Source organism: Haemaphysalis longicornis, unplaced genomic scaffold (assembly GCF_048455015.1).
Source record: "Haemaphysalis longicornis isolate Haplotype H1 unplaced genomic scaffold, Haemaphysalis longicornis Haplotype H1 scaffold_10, whole genome shotgun sequence".
In the NCBI taxonomy this organism is placed as follows: domain Eukaryota; kingdom Metazoa; phylum Arthropoda; class Arachnida; order Ixodida; family Ixodidae; genus Haemaphysalis; species Haemaphysalis longicornis.
Genome location: NW_027526204.1, coordinates 76,218,688 through 76,241,084, shown reverse-complemented (window position 1 = coordinate 76,241,084; position 22,397 = coordinate 76,218,688). Strand labels below are relative to the sequence as shown.

At 47.3% G+C, this 22,397-nt stretch overlaps 2 protein-coding genes across 2 annotated transcripts in view; both read right to left on the bottom strand.

Moving 5' to 3' along the window:
* Nucleotides 1-22,397, bottom strand: part of LOC144158802 (chitin deacetylase 7-like) — a 194,240-nt gene that overhangs the window by 86,776 nt on the left and 85,067 nt on the right. The window lies entirely within an intron of this gene.
* LOC144158054 (chitin deacetylase 7-like) overlaps nucleotides 16,526-22,397 on the bottom strand; it is a 37,289-nt gene continuing 31,417 nt past the window's right edge. The window contains exons 4-5 of the mRNA XM_077688723.1: nucleotides 20,406-20,651; nucleotides 16,526-16,896 (exon numbers count right to left, since the gene is read on the bottom strand). Coding sequence (XP_077544849.1) covers nucleotides 16,533-16,896; nucleotides 20,406-20,651 — 610 coding nt within the window. The 3' untranslated portion in view covers nucleotides 16,526-16,532. The remainder of the gene's footprint in view (nucleotides 16,897-20,405; nucleotides 20,652-22,397) is intronic.

Below are 22,397 nucleotides of genomic sequence, written 5' to 3'. Positions count from 1 at the left end.
TTAATGGGAGTGGCCTTTGCCGTGGAGTGGGCGTATATAGGCTGGCGATGATGATGACTTACTAGGTGGGGTTCGCATTCCGGGATCTGACTGGTCGAAGCCGCTGACCTGGATCTCTGCACCAAAAACGGCTGCGTCCGACCGAGTGAACGAACGCTGCAGTGACGACAGAATGGAAACGGAGAGGACCGTCTGGTGGATGGTAACGAGGAGAGCGGAACGCGCGACTATGGCATCATCATTCTCGCTGCCTTTCCTCACTCTTGTTTCATGAGTCCACGGCGCCAAGGAGCGTTCTTCTAGCCCTCCTCCTCCCCAGACGCTGTTCCGTCCACCGCCTAACCAAAAGACGGGAACCCATTTTATTTCATTACGTGGTTTTCACTTAACACGAGGCTTTGAATGAGGGCAGGTAGTAGACTCGCCGCTGTGCTCTATGGGTGCACCGTTTGTCTCCCCGTCTCCTCGTGTGCACGAATTTTGATCGGGAAGACGACGGGCATTCGCTCTGTTTCTCAATTCGGGCCCAGGTTAGATTTCTGGCTGTACCAGTAATTTCTTTCAGTTTGCTTATAGTTTTCTGCTGACGCCGACGCGAAACTTTTCTTGGCTGGTAGAGGTATCCTGCTTTGCGTTAAACATAATGAACCGTTCTAATTTGGGACGGTGGATGCGCAACAAAGCTTTTCAGCATGCTACATCGACGTGACGCATACAATCAATGAAAGGAATGAGATGATATGATTTTATTTATCTGGAGCGCGGAATAAGCCGATTCCTAAGAAAAGCCCTTATACACCAATGCTCCGCCTTCTGCTCACACTTCCCCCACTTGACCTAGCGTGTTCCTGCTGCAATAAAGGCTATCTTTCTCCGCTCTAGCTCTCTTGTACTTCAACACGTCTGTTTCTCAGAATGGTGACTTATGACAATAATCTTGTCAAAATGTGTATCCAAGCGGTGATATACACAAGATTCAGCGTCGACGTTCGTGTTACAACGCTGCGATATGAACGCCCCAAACTTCCAAGACACGTAGAGCATTAGTAGCTATTGTTTTATTACATGAGAAATACATGGTTGCTTAGCCATATAAGCTTGAGTTCAAATGTATTGAACCGTTCCCTGATTTCACTACCCTATAAAAACACACACGCTCAAATGCATTTACACATGCACGAATACCCACAGACCAACACGCACGCACACACATACACGCACACGCACACGCATAAAATAAAAGCGCTCGTTTTACTTGTAATAGGCCGCTTTTCCAGAGAGAACTTATTCGCGTTGTTGATACAAGGTAATGTCATTCGGTGCTTTGAAGTATTGACATTGGTATGATGACAAACTTTTCAATAAACCGCGAGAATGCGGACAAACAACCGCACAGTGAAGTGTCTGGCTCGATCAGAAGGCTGGGTACCCATATGCTGAAAATGTAGAGACCGTGGTTTTCAGGGTTAGGGTGTGCCTTGTTTTCTACGAGAGTGTTTAAAAAACACGGTGTAATCCAATTCCCCCCAGTATAAAATATCGCCGGCAAGCATTTACCTTTGTACCTGTGTTTTTGCTAGAAGTCACCACGTTCAGCGTAAGTACAAGTCTGGTGTGGAGATATATGCCTTCTCTTAAGCAAAGTATTGTCTCGCCGGATCATTTTTAGGATTCAAAAACCATCAAACTACATGGAAACTTCTGCATGTCAGGCAGCGTTTTTAGAAGTTGATTGTTTACATGTGTTTCGAAACTAATATTGAACAAGACTTGGAAACATTTTTTTCCATGCCGAGTTCTCTTCGAGCAAATAAAACACTGTTCACAGATGGTTGTATGCATGTAAAGAAAAGATTCGTTAGTGCCTAAGACTGCCGACTGCTGAACCATAGACCTGATTCCGATCCCCGCTAGGTGGCCATTTTTCTCAACGAAGAAAGAGAAAAAAAAAACGTGCGTCTGTCGAGACTTCGGTCCATGCAAGGATCTCAGATCTCAAGTTTGTCTGAATTCGTAGACCTCTACTATCCCTGGTATCTTTGCCCATATGCAGGGAGGATGGGTAAAAGTTCCCAAATTTTATTTTTTTTGCTCAGCAACCGGTCGTGCTACCGGCAGGTATCGACAAAACTATATACAGGTATCCACAAACCATGATCGTCCTGTGCACCGACGCCACGAGCTGCGTGAGCTTGCAGCCATGGTCATCACCGTTATCTATGAGGGCATGAGACAATAAACGGATTACCTGTTAGAAGCAGTGGAGGCCGAAATACCCGACCCTATCACAAAAACCTTGCGCTCGAAACAATTCACAATAGTATCTTAAGCTCATGCTCCTTATCGCATCCTCAGCAATGGCTGCCTGTCTGATATCCGTCATCAAATACTAGGCCGGGCCCGTGACCTAACAGTCAGGTCGTTGACCACTATCTTTCCATCAAATACTGGACACATCCTCACTCAGACGTCTCCCCATAGGCTCTATACTCCGAACAACAAGGTGCAGCTTACTGTTTGATTAGGACATACACACGCGTCACTCTGTAAGCTACACTCGTACGGGTGCTCCAACGCTCTTGACCGGTCTACAGTTTTCGTCCCAGTAACTCTGACCTACCGGGATATCCTGCAATGCACGTGTTTTAGCCTACGCCCCCCTCAGCACACAATGCTAACCAAGGAACATACACTAACATTTAACCTAGTGCAGACAAATTCTACTTATTATCAACGACACTACACCCTGGGAATAGATCTATAACCCCACAAAGTACCCCACGTGTTATCAAAAAAAGAGATACGAATACTATTTCGCCTGCGCTATCCGGGCCTCAGCACTCCCCGTGTACGTATGCGCCACCGCACCCTGGGAAGCCGTGTTGACGAGTGCGGCCGAAGAATCGAGCGCAGTATTCTCGAGTGTGGTGACAGACAGCCAATCCGTTTAGTGCACTAAAATTCGGGTTAATGTTACCTCGCAGGCAAGGGGTTTACTTGCACCACCCGTACAGCTCTCGCAAACAACGGTGAGCATGAAACGAATAGAAGGAAGATTTGTTACCTGTGCGATTTGGTACCTTTGCGACCTATGGTCACATTACAAGGTGGGACGTTTAATAGCGGCGAAAATTTTGTTAATCAGATGTTGCGTAAAGCAAAACGCTTCAGGCGACAAGATCGCTGCTACATATCACTAGCATTCTTTCGCCACATTGCATTACTTGCCTGAAGGTACCTCCAAAGCGGGGATACCACTATCTAGTTAAAAACAGCTGTAATCAACGGTAAGCCAGGGTACAGAGGCTATGTCTGTTTTAGCGTATTTCAACGCAAAACCACAAAGCGCGCCATTATTAAAAAAAAGGCGCACCTAAAATTTCTGCTGTTGTCAAGAGTAAAAAAAGAACAGAATGTAATAATTTACCAAAATGCGTATGCAGAAGAATTGCGTAGATAAATTTAATCAACCATAACGTGAAAATAAAATGCGGTGTCAGGACGGGTACGTCAAGACGATGCTGAACAAGCATGTCTACTTTTCTTCGAAACCTGTTGCATGCCCCTTTGAAAAAGCATTGCTTTCACAAAAAAACAGCAAGGACGTGAATTTTACTTAGGGTAATCCTTTCAGCCGATTATCTAACGGGGAACGACTCAATTTTCGAAATTTTTGGCTCAGCTGATTCATAGTATAGTACTTTTGGCCTTTCATTTACGGTAGCAGTTGTGGCCGTACTCTGTAGGTCGCGGAATGAATTTCAGGGTGTCGTTGGCCAGGCGACGTACCGTTAGAGAGGGCATAGAAAACATATAGATACCGCTCAGGCGCGATAAGATACGGCGACTCAAGTGACGACAGGTTCAATGTCTCTTTGGGTGCAGTGCCGCTGATGGCGTTAGCACGGCCCCTCGCTAGAAAGGCTTCCATCGAGACGCCGTGGCTTTAGAGTACTGGAGCAAATAATTCATTCTCATTTATATCCAGAAGAAAAAGAAAAGGAGATGTTTTTATTGCAAATCAACCCACATGCCTAAGTCGACATACCTGTCTGCGGGTAAGGCCGGGCCCCAGGCAGCACACGACTGTTCGGCATTACTCAATCCGACGTAGTTTGAACAGTGATTCTCTAAACAGCCTTTTTCCGGCCGACGTGTTCGGGCTGCTTCCAAATGTGGGCCTTTTGGCAGTCCACGGCCGCACTCCCGTGGCTAATCAACGGCCAGTCTCTGTCGGCCAGTCGACGGGCTTATACGTTAATACGGCCAGACTACAGCTGTAGTGCGGCGGCTATCCCATAGACACCCGTGTACGGCAGAAGTACGGCCACCGCAGGTCAGCCGAGACGCAGTTGTCCGACTCCAGCCGGGCTACAGCTTCCCTGCTGGTCGGCCCCTCTTGTCAAGCCACGCCGTCCTCGTTTCCCTGGATGCCGCAGTGGCCCCGCAGACAGGTCGCAGCCTCGGGAGGCTAACGTGCGTAGCTTGGACGCAAGAGAGAGCTTTTGGTTGATGCTGCTGTTGGTGGGTTGACGGGACACGTCCAGCCGTCGGAGAGTAGGTCTGCGTTCCGTGAGGATGACCAAGCTGGGGGGGCCCTATGCCCCCTCTCGCGGAGGAGGCCGGCCGCCAGATGCACGACCGGTTCTGCCTGTGTCTAAAAGGAGAGGAAGGACAGGCGCTAGTTCGTGCTGGCTCTTAGCCCAGGTGCCACGGACGCAGCTCCTAAGTGATAGCATTACCATGTGGGTCTTCAGTCCAACGCAAAGCTATCCCTCGACAGCCTTTCCCTAAATCAACGGACTGACGATTGTTTTCAAGCCGCCCTTGGTCATTATAGCCATTCTGCCTCAAGCCTGCCCATGTTTTGATGAACATTACACGCACGCATATATTACCAACAAACACATCTACTAACATTACAGCCTTGGAAGCTGTAAAATAGGAAGAAAAGATTTGGGGAGGCCATCCCGCGCATTGCCAATGGGGTGGAGGAAATAACGCAGGTTCTAGCCACCATCGGAAACCAGTCGCAACAGAGTCGTATAGCAACACTGGTGGTGAAAGTCCTATCTAACGAGAAAATACGACAAGGTGTGGCCCATGCACCACGATACGAGCCAATGCATGATGCAAGCAAGCGGAGCAGACGCCAGGAGGAGCAGGTGAAGCCAGAATACGTGGTGAATGTGACAATATTTCGATTAAACCACTTGTTAAAATGACGTTTCCTGCCTTCTGGCACTCAGGTAAGAACCTCCGTAAACACTTTGTAGTCTTACAAGTACTTAAAATGTCCGCTTATTTTACTACGAAGCAAACTAGGCGTTAGTTTACTTTGTAGGGAGACGCCCAGCGTTGAAACCGGCCATTCGCAGACAGAATGGCTCACCGTAAAAACTGAATTAAAAGCTTGTTTCTTTTACTGCGAAGCAATATATGTCTAGCCCTCCCAGAGTGTTCGTTGTGGTGAAGCCACTTTACTCGGCGCCGCTCCTGTTGTGCCAGAGCGCCTGGCCCAAATTCGTTTCATGGGGTGACGGGCCGTCAGCGGGGCTGATTCACGCCTAGAACAAACCAGACCAAACCACCCGCGGCCGACGGGCCCAAACTTACACGCTGCAGAGTCGCCTCTCCTTTTCCGTCGTGGCGGCTCGGCCGAATCATGCATCTGGGGAACGACCGGCAACCGGCATGTCGCTACTTGCTTGGAGGAGCTTCGCTGAGATGGCGACGGCGTCGCCTTCCTTTTTCCCGTCGGGGCGGATCGGCTGACGCAACCGCTTCGCCTCCATTTGTCGGATTTCAAATTTCTGCCAGCGAGAGTCCTGATTGGAACGATTCAAACCTCTGGCGGCTACAACGGACTCCTGGGGGTTCCAGAGGCAGAGCGAGCGCGGCACTTTTCGGACGCATTGAGCGGAGAGGTGCTGTCGCCTTTGTGCGAGCCATGTAACGCTATTGTTACCATTGTACATACTGTATATAAATGTTGCTTCCACTTTTCGTCGGCTCGAGGAATTCATCGCTCTGCTCTGCGTCGCGTCGATAGCGGACGGAGCAAGGCCACGTCGCTACACCGGTGACTGCGCTCGTATGGCCAGACGCAACACACCTGCGTTCTTCTCCGCCATCGCCTACCCCTGTTTCCCAACTATTATTGCCCCGGCCACCAGCGATGCCTCTTTCGCCAGTTGCACAATTGGCTTAAAACGGCATTGTCAGGGGATTGCGGAGAATCAACGGAAGCGCAAATGAGAGTAAAAACAACCAAAAACCACCGCCGCTGTTGCCTCCTCAAATGACACTTGACCGAGGGCACTATTCTCGACTGCGCAAATTCACAGTGAATTGGGAATTTCGCGGAAGTCTTTCTTGATTGGTTTTCAGTTTTGGTTCTTCCCGTTGACAAAATAGTTGTGTTTGTTGTCGTCATTTTGACGTTTTATGACGTTTACGGGCACCAGTTCTAGAGTTTGCCTGATTTCTCTTTACTTCAACGCATAATTCCGGGCCGGCAATGAAAAACGAGGGCAAATACAGCAGACATGACAACGTACTCTTGCTTGTATGTCGCGCACTCTTTGTGCTCGTCTGAGAAGGCGTGACGTCTTTAAACAGCTGGCGGGAACTCACGTCACACATTGGCTACTTCAGTCTGCGTAAAAGTGACGCAATGTTACGTAACAGCTCGAAAATGGCGGCTGCTGTCACCGTGAAATAGAGCACAAAATTTTACCGACCCTCGGCACCGTAAAATATCCGTGAATTTGCAGCAGGCGCAGTTTTGCACGACGCAGTTTAGAGCATGTTTTGTACCGAAATATGCAATAGTTTAGACTGTTCTCAAGTCAGCGATCACGGAGCGTGCAAATAACGTGTCGTAGTTTGCATTTATGTTTGGCAATAAAATAAAAATTACTTGCTTGGCGTAACACGCCAACATAAGAGGGCAGTACAAGCCGCCTCTCCATGACAAAGAGAACCCAATGCATGATATTTGTCAGCACTCCTCCTAGTAAGCTGCTCAGTCACATGATCGAACGCAAGAGAAAAGTAACAAAGCAAAGGGACCACTGCGCTGATGGAAGTTGAGTTTGACGAATGTGTGAATCGGCGACATCGGTGCGCTCCGCAATTATCAGCCGTTGAGATTAGTTGCTGTTATGCGTCATACAAAGGAGGGTCGCGGTCATCTTTTCCTGTGATCACGCCATAAACTTGTAACGTGCAGCCTTAATTTTCATGTCAAGACTGAAAACATGTGTGTTTTTCTGGCGGGTGGTTTAACACGGATATCAAGCGGCCTAATTCGATCTATCCGCTGTCTTCTCAGTAATCTATCTCATTCGGTCACTGTGTTACCGAAACATAAAGATGCCTAAGATGCGGCAGTGAAACAGACAGCTCCAGGTTTGCCCGACACAGTAACGCTGGGGCTCTTCTCACCTTCAATCAGCTAAATGGCTAGGAAGTGCGCACAATCGCAAAATAAAAAAAACGTATTTTGTTTCTTGAACTTTGTGGGCTGTGCCAGCCTCGCAGGTCATCCTCTTTCCAAGAGTGGAAGGGCATTAATTTTAGAAAATAAATTTGTTCTAGCCCAAAGAAATTTTATCGAGTTCCTTCTTCCATATTTCTTCACTCCTTTCCGGGCGGTGCCAATTCACCTAATCCTGGCCTTTCCTTTTTTTCTTTTGTACCCCATCCCCCCTATGGGCGTCGGCTCAAGGACGCAAAAGAGGCTCTTGCCCCAAGCCACCCCACCACTTGCCCCCTCCCTCACGCCCTCTTCCTCTGCCATCGCCATACATTGGGTTTGCCTCCCTTAAGATAAAATCCTGCTGACATCCATGCACCACCTCCCCCCTTGTCTCATTCCTGTGTATTTTATTCACGTCCACCCGCATCTCTTCCCTACATTTGTTCCAGCACCGCGGCAGCCGCCTCTTTGCTTACGCGAGGAGCGCCATCAAGCAAGAATCATCCACGGAGAACTTGCGCTACGCCCAACGTTATGTATGCTTAGAGCTGTACCGTCGTAAATCGGTACACGCTGCATGACGTAAAATGAGTTTGATTGGGCTTGGCGACTCGTAGGGCCAGCGATGTGACTACATAGCGTTATGCGTAGGATGCGCCTAACAAGGGTCATTGGTCTAAGCTTTCAGTTATAGTAACACCGGGAAATAATAACAATACGCGGAAGATAAAATGACGATATTATAATAATACAGCACGTTCAACAATTGGACAGTATCGATTCCGGTTTTATTACATCATAAAGAGTTCGTCGGTGTCCATGTAATTTCTTCTTTCTTCCATGCCTTCCGCAATCAAGAAAGCAGAATTCCTCGTCCAGCCTAGTTTAAGAGATAGAGCGTTGCTATCTCTTCATATGAAGCGATTTCTTTTTTCTTTATATTTATCTTTTTTTCAATGAAAAGCACCCTTTTTTTTTTATTTGAGAGGTTAAGCCAACCGCAATACCAAATATTGATGCCTGAAAAGTCCGAAAACATACGATAGAAATTTAAAACACTTACCTATTTTCCTGCTTCTGTCTTTCTGACATGGTAGAATACGCTCAAGCAATCTTGATAATGTTCGCGCTCAAGATTTGCAGCGTGTATGTTTTGTGCTTGAAGAAGTACTTCTCCAACGTTAAATAGCTTTATAGACCAAGGATTACTTCTGCAAACAATAACTAGTTTTGTAGAAAAATCGTAAGGAATTAAAAACTGCTCTCGTAGAGCAGTTTTTAATTCCTACACGAAGCAGTCTCATTTAAAAATTTGAGAACTACAGTCACATTTTCATTTTACCTACCGTCCCCGCGATTCTTAGACAAATTTTTATCACCAAGATCAGTTTGCTTGAAACATTCGAGGTCTTATCCCAAGAACAAAAATTGGCCGCGTATCTGCTCCTTTCTTCGCAAATGTTGATAAAAGACAATAGTCTGTCGACGTTTGCCAAGTAAATGCCTCCGTTCGCTTTCCCGTTGACCTCTCATGTCGCTCTTGCGTCGCGGTCCTCCCAAGGTAAAGACGCCACAGGTTTGCTTAAATAATTTAAATTTCCTGCGTTCCCCTGCTCAAGGCCGGGTGCCTCCATACCAGCGCTGCCGCACGGCCGAGAAGGTCGTGAATCCAGGCGCGTTGCTTTAACGTTTATAGAATCGCGTTGCCGTACTCCACGTGCGTTCCGAGCAGAACGTGGAACCTATCTGGTGGAACATTTCGTAACTGTTGCCGCTTGATTTCTTAAAATGCCGCCAGAAGCTATAGTGGCACGGGCGACACCAGGCGACAGTGTGATTTTTTTTCTGCATTAGATATAGTATTTCATTTTGAAAAAATCAAGCATCCATGATTTTTTAAAGGAACACTGTTATTTTCCATTTTGTATAAATTTTCGGTCGCATATTTGCGTAATGTCTTGTTTGAAAAAGTATGAACAAATAAACCGGACTTAGAGGTTCAGAGAAAGAAAGAGCTCTTTATTAGATGAAAGCAGAGAGGTTTACCGGCATGTTCCCGCCTGCATGCTACTCTGCAGGGATGGAGAGAAGGGAGTAAAGGCCCTAAAAGAAGCAGGGCAGAAGAAAGAGGGGAAAAGAAGAGATTAAAAGAAAAAGTGACCACGAAGCTTTGCGTGGTGACTTAAAAATCCACACGATCTCACTCATAAAGTTCTAAATTGTCTCTGCGAGGCCGATTCCGTGTAAATAGTCAAATAAAGCAACCAACACTTTTCTCTGAGACGATAGAGAGGGCCAGGGTCCAAGGAGACCTTTCAAAGATATAGATGCGTTGTGGAGGCACTCAATCTTCTCTGCGAGGTGATTTCTTTCTTGGATGTATGCCGGACACTCTAGCCGGACGCGCTCTACTGTTTCGGGCAATCCATAATTATCGCAATACGGGTTTGCAGTCAGACCGAGGCGATGGCGGTAAGAGTTCGTGAGCACTGCGTTTAGACGCAACCGGTGGTAAAGGGTTTCAAGCTTGCGTGGAATCCGCTCTGGTAGCCTCATTCTGAGTCCAGGGCCTCTATGGTGCAGGAAAGGGTGCCGAGTTTTAGGACAAGACCAGAGGCGGTTTCGCTCCTCTAAGGCAAGCTCCTTCGCTAGCACCGCGGCCTCGTGTTTTGTGAAAAAAATATTTCTTGCATTTCGCAGCTGTAGGACTCTGCGAGCTGACTCATCCGCTTTCTCGTTGCCGAGAATGCCGCAATGTGCAGGCATCCATTGTAGGGTCACTCGGTTACCGGCGACGTAGGCGAGATGGTGCAGGTACGTGACGTCACGGGATACATGCTCGTGAAGGCTGAAGAAGCTGGCGCGCCGTAAGGTTTGCAATGCCGCCTTCGAGTCCGTGAATATAGCCCATTCGGCTGGTGGCTGACGAAGAATGTAGCGCAGGGCTTGTTTAAGTGCATGGAGCTCGGCAGACGTGGATGAGGTTGTTCGTTCCAGGCTGTAGGACAAGGCTTTGCCGGTCGTCGAAATGAAGACGCCGGAAGAACTACCGTGAGGCGTAGTTGAGCCGTCAGTAAAAATGTGGGCCATATGTGAATATCGGGCATGGATGTGGGCAAGCGCGAGTTGTAAGAGGCAAAATTGTGGCAGAGTTTTCTTGGAGTTGAGACCAGGTATGCTAATGTTTATGCAAAGGGGTGAGAGAGTCCAGGGAGGGAAATCAGACGGCATGGTTTGTCGTGCTTGAGGGGGTACAGAAACGTTTATAGAGTTTATCACTTCTGCGAAGCTGGAATTTTCGTTGCGCTGTACATTACGGGCCAAGACATTGGTTTGTGAGTGCAACAGATGCCTCAGGTATATTCGAACTGTTTCCTGCAGCCGGAGAACATCCAAGGGCAAGCAACCAGCCTCCACAACTGTACCAGTGAACGAAGTGCCCTTAGGCAGACCAAGACAGGCGCGCAGACAATTATTTCTTGCCCCGTGAAGCTGCTTTTTGCTTGAAGTCGAGAGCCGCTGTAAAACTGGTAGGCTGTAACGTAGCAAGCCATCGACATAAGCCTTGCAGAGCAGCACCATCGATCGACAGTCACTGCTCCAGCGACTGCCAGCAAGGTACCCAATAACTTGCGACACTGCAGAAACTCGAGTACGTAGTCTGTGGACCTCAGGGGCCCACGAGAGGTTCCTGTCCAGAGTTATCCCTAGGTATATTTGGGTGCCCACCTAATGCAGTCGATGACCCCCAAGGATTAACGGGAATTGAGTCATGCGCTTGCGGGTAAATGCCATGGCTACGCTTTTTTCGGGCGATAGACGGAGACCCTTGGGCGCAAGGTAGTCATATATTTTTTTAGAGCTTTCTGGAGCCTCTTTTGTGTATGGCGACGAGACCTTGCTGCACTCCAAATGCAAATGTCATCGCCGCAAATTGTTAATTTCATGCCAAGAGCCAGGGCACGCTTTAAGTTGATTAGCACAATGTTGAACAGCAGAGGGCTCAAAACTGCGCCTTGCGGTAGTCCTTTCTCTATAATGTGACACGAAGTAGGGCCTTCCGGTGTACTCATAAAAAGGTCTCGTCGTTCCAGGTAGCTTGATACCCATGCACACAGCCACCCACCAAAACCAATACCAGCAAGGGACTCAAGAATGGCTGTATGAAAAATCGAACCAAACGCCGCCTTTATGTCCAAAAAGACCACAGTTGGTATGTGCCCGCGGTGTAATTCTTGTTCTAGTGACGCAACAAGAGCAAGGAAGCTATCGATGGCAGACCGGTTTTGACGGAAGCCATTCATCTCAGGCGCATAAAGCTTCCTGCTTTCGATGTACCAGTTCATTCTTTTAAAGATCATTTTTTCCATAAGTTTTCCTTACAGCTTGGTAGGGCTATGGGACGAAAAGATTCGTATCGAGTTGGTTGTTTTCCGGGTTTTAAGATGGCTGTAATTTTGGCTGTTTTCCATTCTGCAGGTACAGTACCACGCAGCCAGGTTGCGTTGTAATACTCCAAAAGGCGTAAGCGCGAGTGATGAGAGAGGTGGGAAACTGCTTCATATGTTATGCCGTCGTAACCTGGAGAAGACCGTTTTTTCACATTTGAGATGGCCGCGTTCAACTTGCCTTTCGAAAATGGAAGGTCCAGGGCGGGCAGAGAGGTTGGTGGCACTGCGTCAGGAACACGCTGAGGAGACACTTGAGGCGTAGAAATCGTAGACAGGAGCCTACAATACCCTTCAGCCGCTTCTTTCTGGGAAATTCCCTCGTGTAATGACAGCTCGCTGAATGGATGTAGCTGCTGGCTGTCTTTCCGCATGCCCTTTAGGACCCGCCATATCCGGGAGAGAGGCTGGTGCACATCTAATTTAGTGCAGAAATCGCGCCACCGTTGTCGACTTAACTTTTCCAAGTAGCGTCTCACAAGTCTTTGAGCTTTGCGAGCCTGCCTCAGATCCTCTAATTCTTTTGTACGGCGAGCCTTCCGCTCAGCGCGCCTATGGATAGCACGCAGCCGTTCGTAGATTTCGCTGTGGGTATATTAGACTATTGCGCAGACCTCGCTTCCCTTTGGCTGGGTGGCTGAATCGAGGCAGAGAGAGAGAGACAAACGACATACAGACAGACCAAAATTTCTGGGTTCAAGTAGCCCCAAAAAGACTATCATACGTCGTCACTCCGGGAAGTGCACAACTACATGTTTAGAAGACTTCTTATATATGCTGTATTCCGCCTAACGAGGTTTCATGCGCCCCCATCCTTAACGTAAGCCAAGCTCATTACTTCCGTACACGATGATATCTTGCCAGAAAAACCAATCTTCTTGGGTTGCGAGGTACTTTTATTGCATTGTTATGAGCCTACTTCAAAAGCAGGACTCAGGTTTTCCTTGTGTGGTCTGGGTGGAATTTATTCTTTAAATTGAGCATGCCGCAAGGTTCCATTTTATCGCTTCCTTTATTGATTTCAATACAAAAGATTTGCTTTCTGTAGTGGCAGATACTCGCATATTTCAATAAGCCCCCGCTAGTGTTCTCCTGTCGGCACGCCCCGCCTGCTGTTAAGCACTTGGTGTTCTTCAAAATGATGTTCATTCTGTCAGGAATTGGTTTGATGTGAACTTTATCAGGGTAAATACGGAAGAAACCAAAATTTCATGTTTTCTTGATCCGCAGACAGAACTTTCGCTTGATTTACCCGTTTTCTTGCATCATTCTACTTGTATTTCCTGATATTGCAATCCGAAAATGTATTCTTACAGTGCAAAATGTTCAGATGCGCGATTACTTTTTACTGTCACTGTTGGATTAAGAGGCGTTTAAAGATCCACTCTACTTTGAAAACCATACTGCGCCGTGTCACATTTATAGCAAAATTTGAAATGATAGAACTTTCTTTTCAGCCTTACCCTTGCTTCCTTCAACAAGCGATTTTTACAGGCTGTGTATTCTACTTATTTTTGGGGCAGTGATTTTTTAGGAGCGATGCCCCTCCGGGCCTGGGGCTGTTGGCCTCTCCTGTCGTCGTCTTCGTAATCGTTATCGTCATAATCATCGTCTCATGTAGTCGCGGTACTAAAACACCGGTAAGCTCGTTTACGTCTCGCGCTAGAACATAACACGTACTAAAACAACACCGGCACACTCGTTTACCCCTCACGCTGGAGAGCTTCGTAACGCATACTAAATAAAAACACCGGGACACTCATTTACGCCTCGCGATAGAGAGCGTCCTCCTTCAAAGACAAAAGACTGTTAAATTGAAGCTGTATACCGGTACCCCCCAACGGTTTCATCACCGTTTGAAAAACCGCCAAGGCGGCAAGAATTCACTTGCACTGCACAACACCTGAACTTGCTGAAGCTCACAAAACCAGCCAACTCGAAAAACTCAAATTCACCAAACGGCTCGTCATACGCTACGTTGCTTTGACTACGATGCACAGGAGACATCATATAGTAAACAGCGCATCCCCGTCGCTCTACCATAACTTATCACCGTTGCTCCCCTCCCCCCAAATATGCATCCGGTATTCAATGCATACCGAAGAACAGTCCAGGTCATCACCTTCAGAAAATCCTACGGAGACAATAAACCAGCGATCCGCTAACAGATGCTTCCCAGTACCTCCGAAAGTCTGCGCATGCCACAGCGTTGTTAACAACCATGGCACAGAACTCCCGTGGGCTACAATTCCAATTCCGGAAGCAGAGCCTGCAGAGGAAATCGCCATCGCCCTCACGGCTATCACGGGCTCAGACTACCTCACTGTCATCACAGACTCCACAACCGCCTGTCGAAATTACCAATTAGGTCGTGTTTCTGGTCAAGCCATACGCATCCTGAACACTCTACAAAGCCCCCTTTCCAAACACCACATAGTCTGCACCCCAGGCCACGCATCCCTCGAGGGGAATGAAGCGGTCCACGCCGCTGCCCGCGAGAATACCTTCCGGGCCTTCCCCTCGTTGGCAGACGGATTGAGGACCTCCAGCGATGACATTCCAAGGTGATACACGGATGTCCTTGCCCATTACAGACTGCAGCGCCGCATGTATCCCCCACCACACCCCAAGATGACAATAGAGGAGGCCATTACACTCAGACAGCTGCAAAATAACACCTACCCCCACGGAACACTACTCCATGCCATCTACAGAACAACATACACATTGACTTGTCAACACTGCCCCACATGCAACACTCTCTACCTTATGGTCTGGGAGTGCCGACAATCACCATCATTAACCCCCCTACCAAACCCAACACTGGAGCAGTGGGAGGACGAACTGACCAGCTCACGCCCTCAAGACCAGCAACGACTGGTGGACAGGGCCCGCCGGGCAGCCAAGGACCAAGGCTTCCTGGCATAAGGAGGCCTCCCACAACAGAACTCATAGAGTGTAAATGAATGTTTATTCCTCCTCCTCATGAAACAGCTAGAACATTACGAAACCATGTATACTTCTTGATACCGAGATGCTTCTCCTGATTAGGCGGCTTTGTTAGAAAATATTATCGCCCCGCCCAATTCAATTCACTTCCTGATAATATATTCTGTGTACAGGGAAAAAGACACTTTAAATCATTTATCTGTGACGACCGGTCTTGACCTGCTTCTTGTACGAGTTGCGTTGGTTTTCCATGTGTGGTTAACGGCATGGATTTACGTGTAATAATGCAGATGCCTTCTGTTGCTGCCGCTCACTGCGGGAACAGCCCGACAAGCCATTCTAGAAGTACGGAGTGAACAATGAACCATAACTCCACCATGGATAAATACGTCATCATTATATTAATATTGCAATTGTAACGACACTACGGGAACAATACACGATATAGCAGAGAAGAAAATGCCCAAAAAACCGGGTCTAGCAGTATGTTATCGCAAGAAGACATGCCTCTCCATCTTACCTACTGCCTCGGTGCGATATTCAAATTTGAGAGAACATCCGTTGCCTAACAACTGACTGTGCTGTTTTGCTCGAAATGTGCGACATCAGCTAACCAATGTAACCCTTTTTTGTTGCCTGTAAGACCACTAGTCAGGGTTGACCACATTGATTACCGGCAACATTTTTTGAAGCGAGGTTTTGTACGCGCAACTGGTGGTGTTCGATGCCGCATTATTATGCTCTGAAAAAAAAGTCATATTTACAAACTTGGTTTCCCGAAACGATGATGATGTTAAGCGAAGGCACAAGAACCGCCACGAGAAAATGCGTCCCTTGGTTGGAATCGAACAATCGTCCATCCCACTATAAAGCCGACGTCTATCCCACTGCGCCGCTCTTACCCCATTGAAGCAGTTTGGATTTCGGACTTTTAGATTGTCTCAAGTTGCATTGTAGAAAGCATCGCACTTTAACCAAGTTTCGCTTAAAAAAGGAGCCTTGATTTTTGTAAGGAACATAAACACGCGTAAATGTATTAAATTTTTTTAACACGCAAGTGTTTTATGCCGGGATACACAAAGATTTCTCTGACATCGAATACGTACAACAAACACAGGATAAACAACAGAAAAAGTTGCATTGACGCGGATGGTGCTGCCGTCTAGGAGAGGTGAAGCGAAGTAGCGCATCATGGCGCTAACAAGAGCCGACAGCTGGCGCCCTAATCGGGCAGCGGGCAGAGAAATGGTAGGATGGAGGGCAACGCGTCCGCGGCCCAAGCTACCAATTCTGCCTCCCGCGTACAAGCATCTGCGTTCGTCGCCAGGCTAACGTCTCCCGTATACGCCACGGAGCAGGACCGAGGTGGTCGCACCTTTGCCGCAGTGACCCGCCAGCAAGACGTCGCTCGCCAAGTACCCACACAAGACAGCCGCCCACCCGCAGATCATACTCCCTTAGCTGCAGATTTCGCTGCACATTTCTGTTTCGTGTTTTACCGATGCCTATGATGGAGGAATAAACACGTTTTTTATTTATTCGCATTTTCAAATTTCAGAATGTATACTTCCGTACCAGCACGTGTGCTCCAATCTTACTTTCAAGATGTAAGGTGAAATGTACAAAGTGAAATGTTCCTCGGCATTATTAATTTAATTTCCCAAGGGGTTGTTCACCCATGGGTAATTTTTCGGACACATGGAGCAAGTCCTCATATAGCGCTCTCCTCCTGGTGGCGTGTTCATGTACGAGCACGTTGTCGGCTTAGGACAGGTGCTCGCGCCACTGTCGCTACGCCCCGTGCATGCCCGCTTCCCGTAGTCACTAAGAGGTTCCGGGTCCTCCATGAAGCGCAAGACCTCGGAGGCGGTCACCAAGTACACGTCATCCTTTTGCAGCAGCCAGTCGACGAACCGCAGGTAGCCCTCTTTGCGCTCGGGGAGCTGCAGGTACGCCTCGTGAAGAAACACAGGGAAGGGAGCTCGGTTGGTGGTGTAGAATTCTTCAAAGATTGACCTGCGTACGCGTGAAGAAAATAATCATGACTTAGAGCTCGGCGTCCTACAAAAGCAGGAGAGCAAGAGTGAACTGACCATTTAGAAACGAAAACATGCGTACCGCTCGATCGCGAGATTCACAGAAATTGCACAGCTGACCGTCGTTACGGAACCACGGTTCGCGGTGATCGCCCAGCGCTATCTCGCGTAGCCCGAAGCGTTGCATGAAATTTAATTGAATGCTCCGGTTTTATATTTAAAATCGACTATTTTTCTTCTGCTCAAAATAGACAAGTTAGAGGCAGGATGGCGGGCAACCATGTGCTGGCAAACCGTTTCCACCATCAAACCATCATTTCAAACAATCGTAAAATGAAGTGGGATTCATTGGGACTTTTAAACGTGTAGGGCAATGAAACATTCTCAAAATAGCTGGCAAAATATTTAGGTTCCACATTTATTTTTATTTGCAAAAGGTAAGATGTCTGCGTGGCAGCGCGCCGTGGTAATTGGGTGATTGTCCTCAAGTTACGCTGTTTTTTGTTCTTCGCTAAAATAATGCGTTACTGTCCATTTTTTTTGCGTTATACTTCATGTCATCGTTAAGCACTGCATGCAGTCAATGTTTATATTGTATATTTTATTATAGTTTCTGCGCAGGTGGATGTGGGGGCGTATTGCTAGCGAAGAAGTTTCGCCTTTTTATTTCGAGGGTGGCTGCGACGTTTATGATTCTACGAGGGAATGTGGGGTCTTTTTTGTTGAGTTATAACTGAGGCGACTTCCTCAAAAACTCTGAAGGTCTCTACCACATACATATATTTTGAGTGATTTGATCATAAAAATACACGCGGAGTACACATGAGGTTACACTAAGTACGAGCGACAATACCAGGATGGTACCTTCAGATACCGACTGTTGTCGCTCATTAGTGTAGAATCCAGCCACCTTTAAGCAAGACTCTGCCGCAGCCTTCCCATACACGGACGACCAAGCCAACGTTACCTCCGGCGGCCGCTAGAGAGCAATTGAACTATACAGAAGCCGATTCGGTCCATGTAAAACAGAGTGTGCTAATAATCCCAGGGCTTCGCAGGCCCCGAGTGGAACTTAAACCTCGCCACGCTGAAAATAGAACGATGTCCAGCGAGGGAAATTAACTTTCCAAATAATGCTAAAGCGTTATTAACTTGGTAGGGCAAATAAAAGGTTTTTTATTGCAAGCCCACGGCACGAAAAAATGGTCGATGGCATAATGAGTAAAACAGGCAACACAGCGCTGGGAGGGCCACAAATTGTTTCACTGTAGCTGCTGTAAAAAAAAAGGTGTGGAGTTCGAAAGAAAATTCAGTCGATATTTGTCTGGATACGATTAAAACCAGAGAATCTCGGGAGACCCCTTGCTCGCAACACCTTCACAGCTCGCCGATTCTAGGTAATAAAGGTGAACCGCGGGAATTCCTGGTGGACTTCAGCCTAATCGTTTTTACACGAGGTACTCACGAAGGTAACGGCTGCATAGTGTTAACCTAGATTTTCATAGAGCAAACAAGCTGCGTGGATTTAAAACATGGTATAGAAATCTGCAAAGCTAATAAACGTCGCAGCATCGGAGGCATTCACACACCACGGAACACCAACTTGTTTGGAGGGCACGTGCAAGGGAGGCAAGCGCAAGGATATCTTTCGTAGAACAGCAACAAGTTAGTTGTTGCGAAGGGAATGAGACAAAGACATAGATGCCACCTCTCCATAATATTAAAAAGTCTACTAAGAGGGTGATTCGAAATGGTAGTTAGGGAACGTCAAGGATGCCGAATATTTACCTGTTTCAAAATTTGCGCAAGACTCCCACAAAACATGCTCCTGAATCTTTACCCCCACAGCTGTGTCGCAAAGGGAAAAATAATTACGAAAAAAAGAAAAAAAGGATGCCTTATAATTCAATGTTCCTCACCTTTAGTCTATAGATAAATATCAGCTTGAAGACATGCATGAAACTAATTTTCCTGGACGAGTCAGTTCTCAATCAAATGACTCGAAAAAAATGGGCGAACTCAGGTATATGTCGGGACACTTTGGCAAACCATCTGAAATATTTAGCTGTTATAAATCTCTCTAATTCAAAAAAAAAAGCACACCATGCGTCGGGTATCAAATTTTTGTTTTAAATGCCGCTAAATACGTCGAAAAAATATTAGATGAGCCAAACCAGCCGAAGAAAGAAGGATGACAAGAATCCCCCTTACTCACTGTTAACAGGCGCATTTGGGTGGAAGGCACATACTTGTGGAAGACACACCCTAGGCGTGAATGGAGCTGGGCGTTTAGCGCACACAATTTGTGACAAGGCGTAAACACAGAACGGCTACCTAAGGTGGGAACTAAAGTGCAAGACGGCTGTGATGCGATGTGTGGAAAAAATAAGAACGTTCTGGGAAAATAAATCAGCTCAGAGAGCGCAATGAAAAACTAGTACAAATTCTAGGGTCTTGGCGGGGATTTCGCTGTGGCGGGCAGACAAACACTCTCATAGGATTATGACGATGGCGCTGGTGGTCTTGCCTACTATGGCGCTTGTAATAATTGTGCCGGTGATGGTGCTCTGTATAAACATATCTCTTCAGAGAGGCTTGCCTTTAGTCCAAATGTATTGGTATTAAGGAAGTGAGGAAGTAGCTGGCATAGCAGGGGTTGTATTCGATATTTTGGGAAACTCGCTTTACCTACTGATAAATTTGGTGATGTCAAAAACACCGCTATGTTTGTTTCATGTGACCCGCCGCGGTGGCTCAGTGGCTAAGGCGTTGCGCTGCTGAGCACGAGGTCGCGGGTTCGATTCCCGGCCGCGGCGGTCGCTTTTCTGATGGAGGCGAAAAGCAAAAACGCCGGTGTGTACGAGATTTCGGCGCACGATAAAGATCTCCAGGTGGTCAAAATTAATCCGGAGCCCTCCACTACGGCGCGCCTCATCGCCTGCGTTGCGTCGGCGCGTTAAACCCCACAATCGATTGATCGATCGATCGTTTGTTTCATGTGCCGAATGCGGCACGTTACTTTTAGCATCCCGTATGAGCGCCTGGGCAGTTGGAGTTGGGGGTGCTGTAACTGCAGTGTTTGTGAAAATATCACCGTGTCCCAGACAGGCAAAAAACCCGCAACCCATTTCTCAGGTGGAAGGTTATGGCTGTCCCAGTATGACTCGCGTCTGTTTTTGTCCTTTCCAGGACCCACTCTAACACGCCAATCAGCGGGACAGAGCAGCATCGGTTATCCTGGATGAAATTCCCTAGAATACAGTCATTACATGTTTATTACACTGGGTTGAGCAAAGTGGCACTTTGGTTACGACTATTGTGTGACTCGGAGTATAATTACTATAAGCAAGAGTTTGATATTTATGGACAACACTAGCGATTGGCCTGACTGCTATGTGTCCGTGGCATTATTATAAACTTGACCCAGGTAACGATTGCAAAGAAAGTCCGTCGTAACCTGTATTGTTCCTCGCTATTACATATGCGTACCTGAGATAGTTGAAGGTGTCGGTGGCGGTGTGCGGCAGGGGCAGGCAGGCGTCGGCCATTGCGCATGGCAGGTATCCCTCGGAGGCCTTCGGGAAGAGTACGTTCAAGGGCAGGACCCAGAGTCCCGGGTAGGAGTCTGCGGGACACGGCCACACGTTGCAGCTTCGTCGGAATCCGAAGTCCATGGTGTACGGGTAGAATGGGCGCTCTCCTCGGACACGTTGGTGGACAAGGGTGCTGTCGTACCTGCATACCGAATACCCAGATAATCATCAACTTCTGCGTGTTGCGAAATTACTTTATACTTTTTTTTATCTCTATGTAGATTCAACGAAACAAAATCAAACTGTTGTATCTAACGCTTTGAATGTCGCAGTTCTACCACATAGGAAAATGCGAATAAAAAGTCGGCAGTGCCTCGATATTTTGATTCCGTAATTTTGTTACGGCGATATACTCTTAAAGCTGTGTTTAAAGGAATTCGACGTAAATCCTGCTATCGGGGTATCTATTGGAAGCTTTTTTGGATATTCTAGTGTGGCAACAGGCTTCATATACCCGGCCGCAGCGGCCGCTTTTCTGATGGAGGCGAAAAGCAAAAAACGCCCGTGTGTACGAGATTTCGGCGCAAGTTAAAGATCCCCAGGTGGTCAAAATTAATCCGAAGCCCTCCACTACGGCGAGCCTCATCGCCTGCGTTGCGTTGGCGCGTTAATCCCTGCAATCAATCAATCAGGCTTCGTCTATTACCCGTAGAAAAATGTCATCTCATCAAAGTATCTGTGTATGGTATCCAGACCGACTCATGGGCTCCGTATCAGGCTCTTTATAAGTATACATGTATTCTAAAGACAACCGTTCAAAGGCAATATTGCCCTCGTTGGTATCAGACCATTTTAGTTGTGCCCGGAAAAAAGTCTCGGTAGAGGAGGTTATGGTCTGGTAGCAAAGGTAGTTTTAAACGGCTTGGGGTAGAGCGGAAGGCCTTACAAATGTAGTGGACAACTGCACTAGAAAGTGTCAGGCAAGATTCGTATTCCCTGGAGCACAATTTTATACAGGGCTAGCTGACAGCTGGTGATTCCGACAAGAAACGTATTGAAGGTCTAACGCCAAATCTGGTTTTCCTCGTGCCCAGAACCAAAAGTATGTAGTGTCAAGCCGAAGAGTGCCAACCTGTAAGGGTGAAACTTACTCAGCCGCTTGAACCCACTAGATTGACTTAGCCTTCGCTCATTAGGTCACTCGCTGCCACCCTGACTAGAGTGGGAAGAAGGTTGTTAGAAGAAATATGTTGATTTCGATTAGGTTGTGGCCACTCTAAGAGGACATTAATGCGATTTGTAAACATTGCGTGATTACTAGCGCAAATTGTATTCTGGAGTCTCTGGCCATTTTCCGACCCTTCTCGCTGCGTTTATTAAGTAGTAAAATCAATTCAGAAGCGCTGTCCCCTTTTCGGTGTACTCATTGCCCCCTTGCTGATTTCAATGACCGTAATTATGACGTAAAAACAAGATGGCTTTGCTTGACTGCGATACTGTACGGCTCGCCGACCCTAAGTCGGCCCAGCGTTTAGAAGTCGGGGCGCCAGCGGGGCGTCGCAATTTGTTCGCTCATTTGAAACTAAGCCATGGTATGTTTTTTGCCTGAAAGAATGTGCGTTTAGTTTGTTAGTTCGTAGACTGTATGAAGCTGTATGTCCCGGTAGCTCCACTAAAGCGCACATCTGACGCTTCGCTGACTGGTACGTTAGTAGAAATTTGTAATTCTAATCTAAAAGGCCAATAAAGGCAGGAGAAGAGTCAGCGACGATAATATTTGTACTAAGGAATTAAAATCAACCGAACATTTTATAGTAAAGCGTAAAAGCAAGGTGCAGGAGCAAGGTTTCGGTGGGTGACATTGCACAGTGATCAGCAGCATGACCCCACATTTGCGAACGGTTTTCTGCAGTCGCTTGAGATGAGACATTTGTCCGAATTTGGGGGC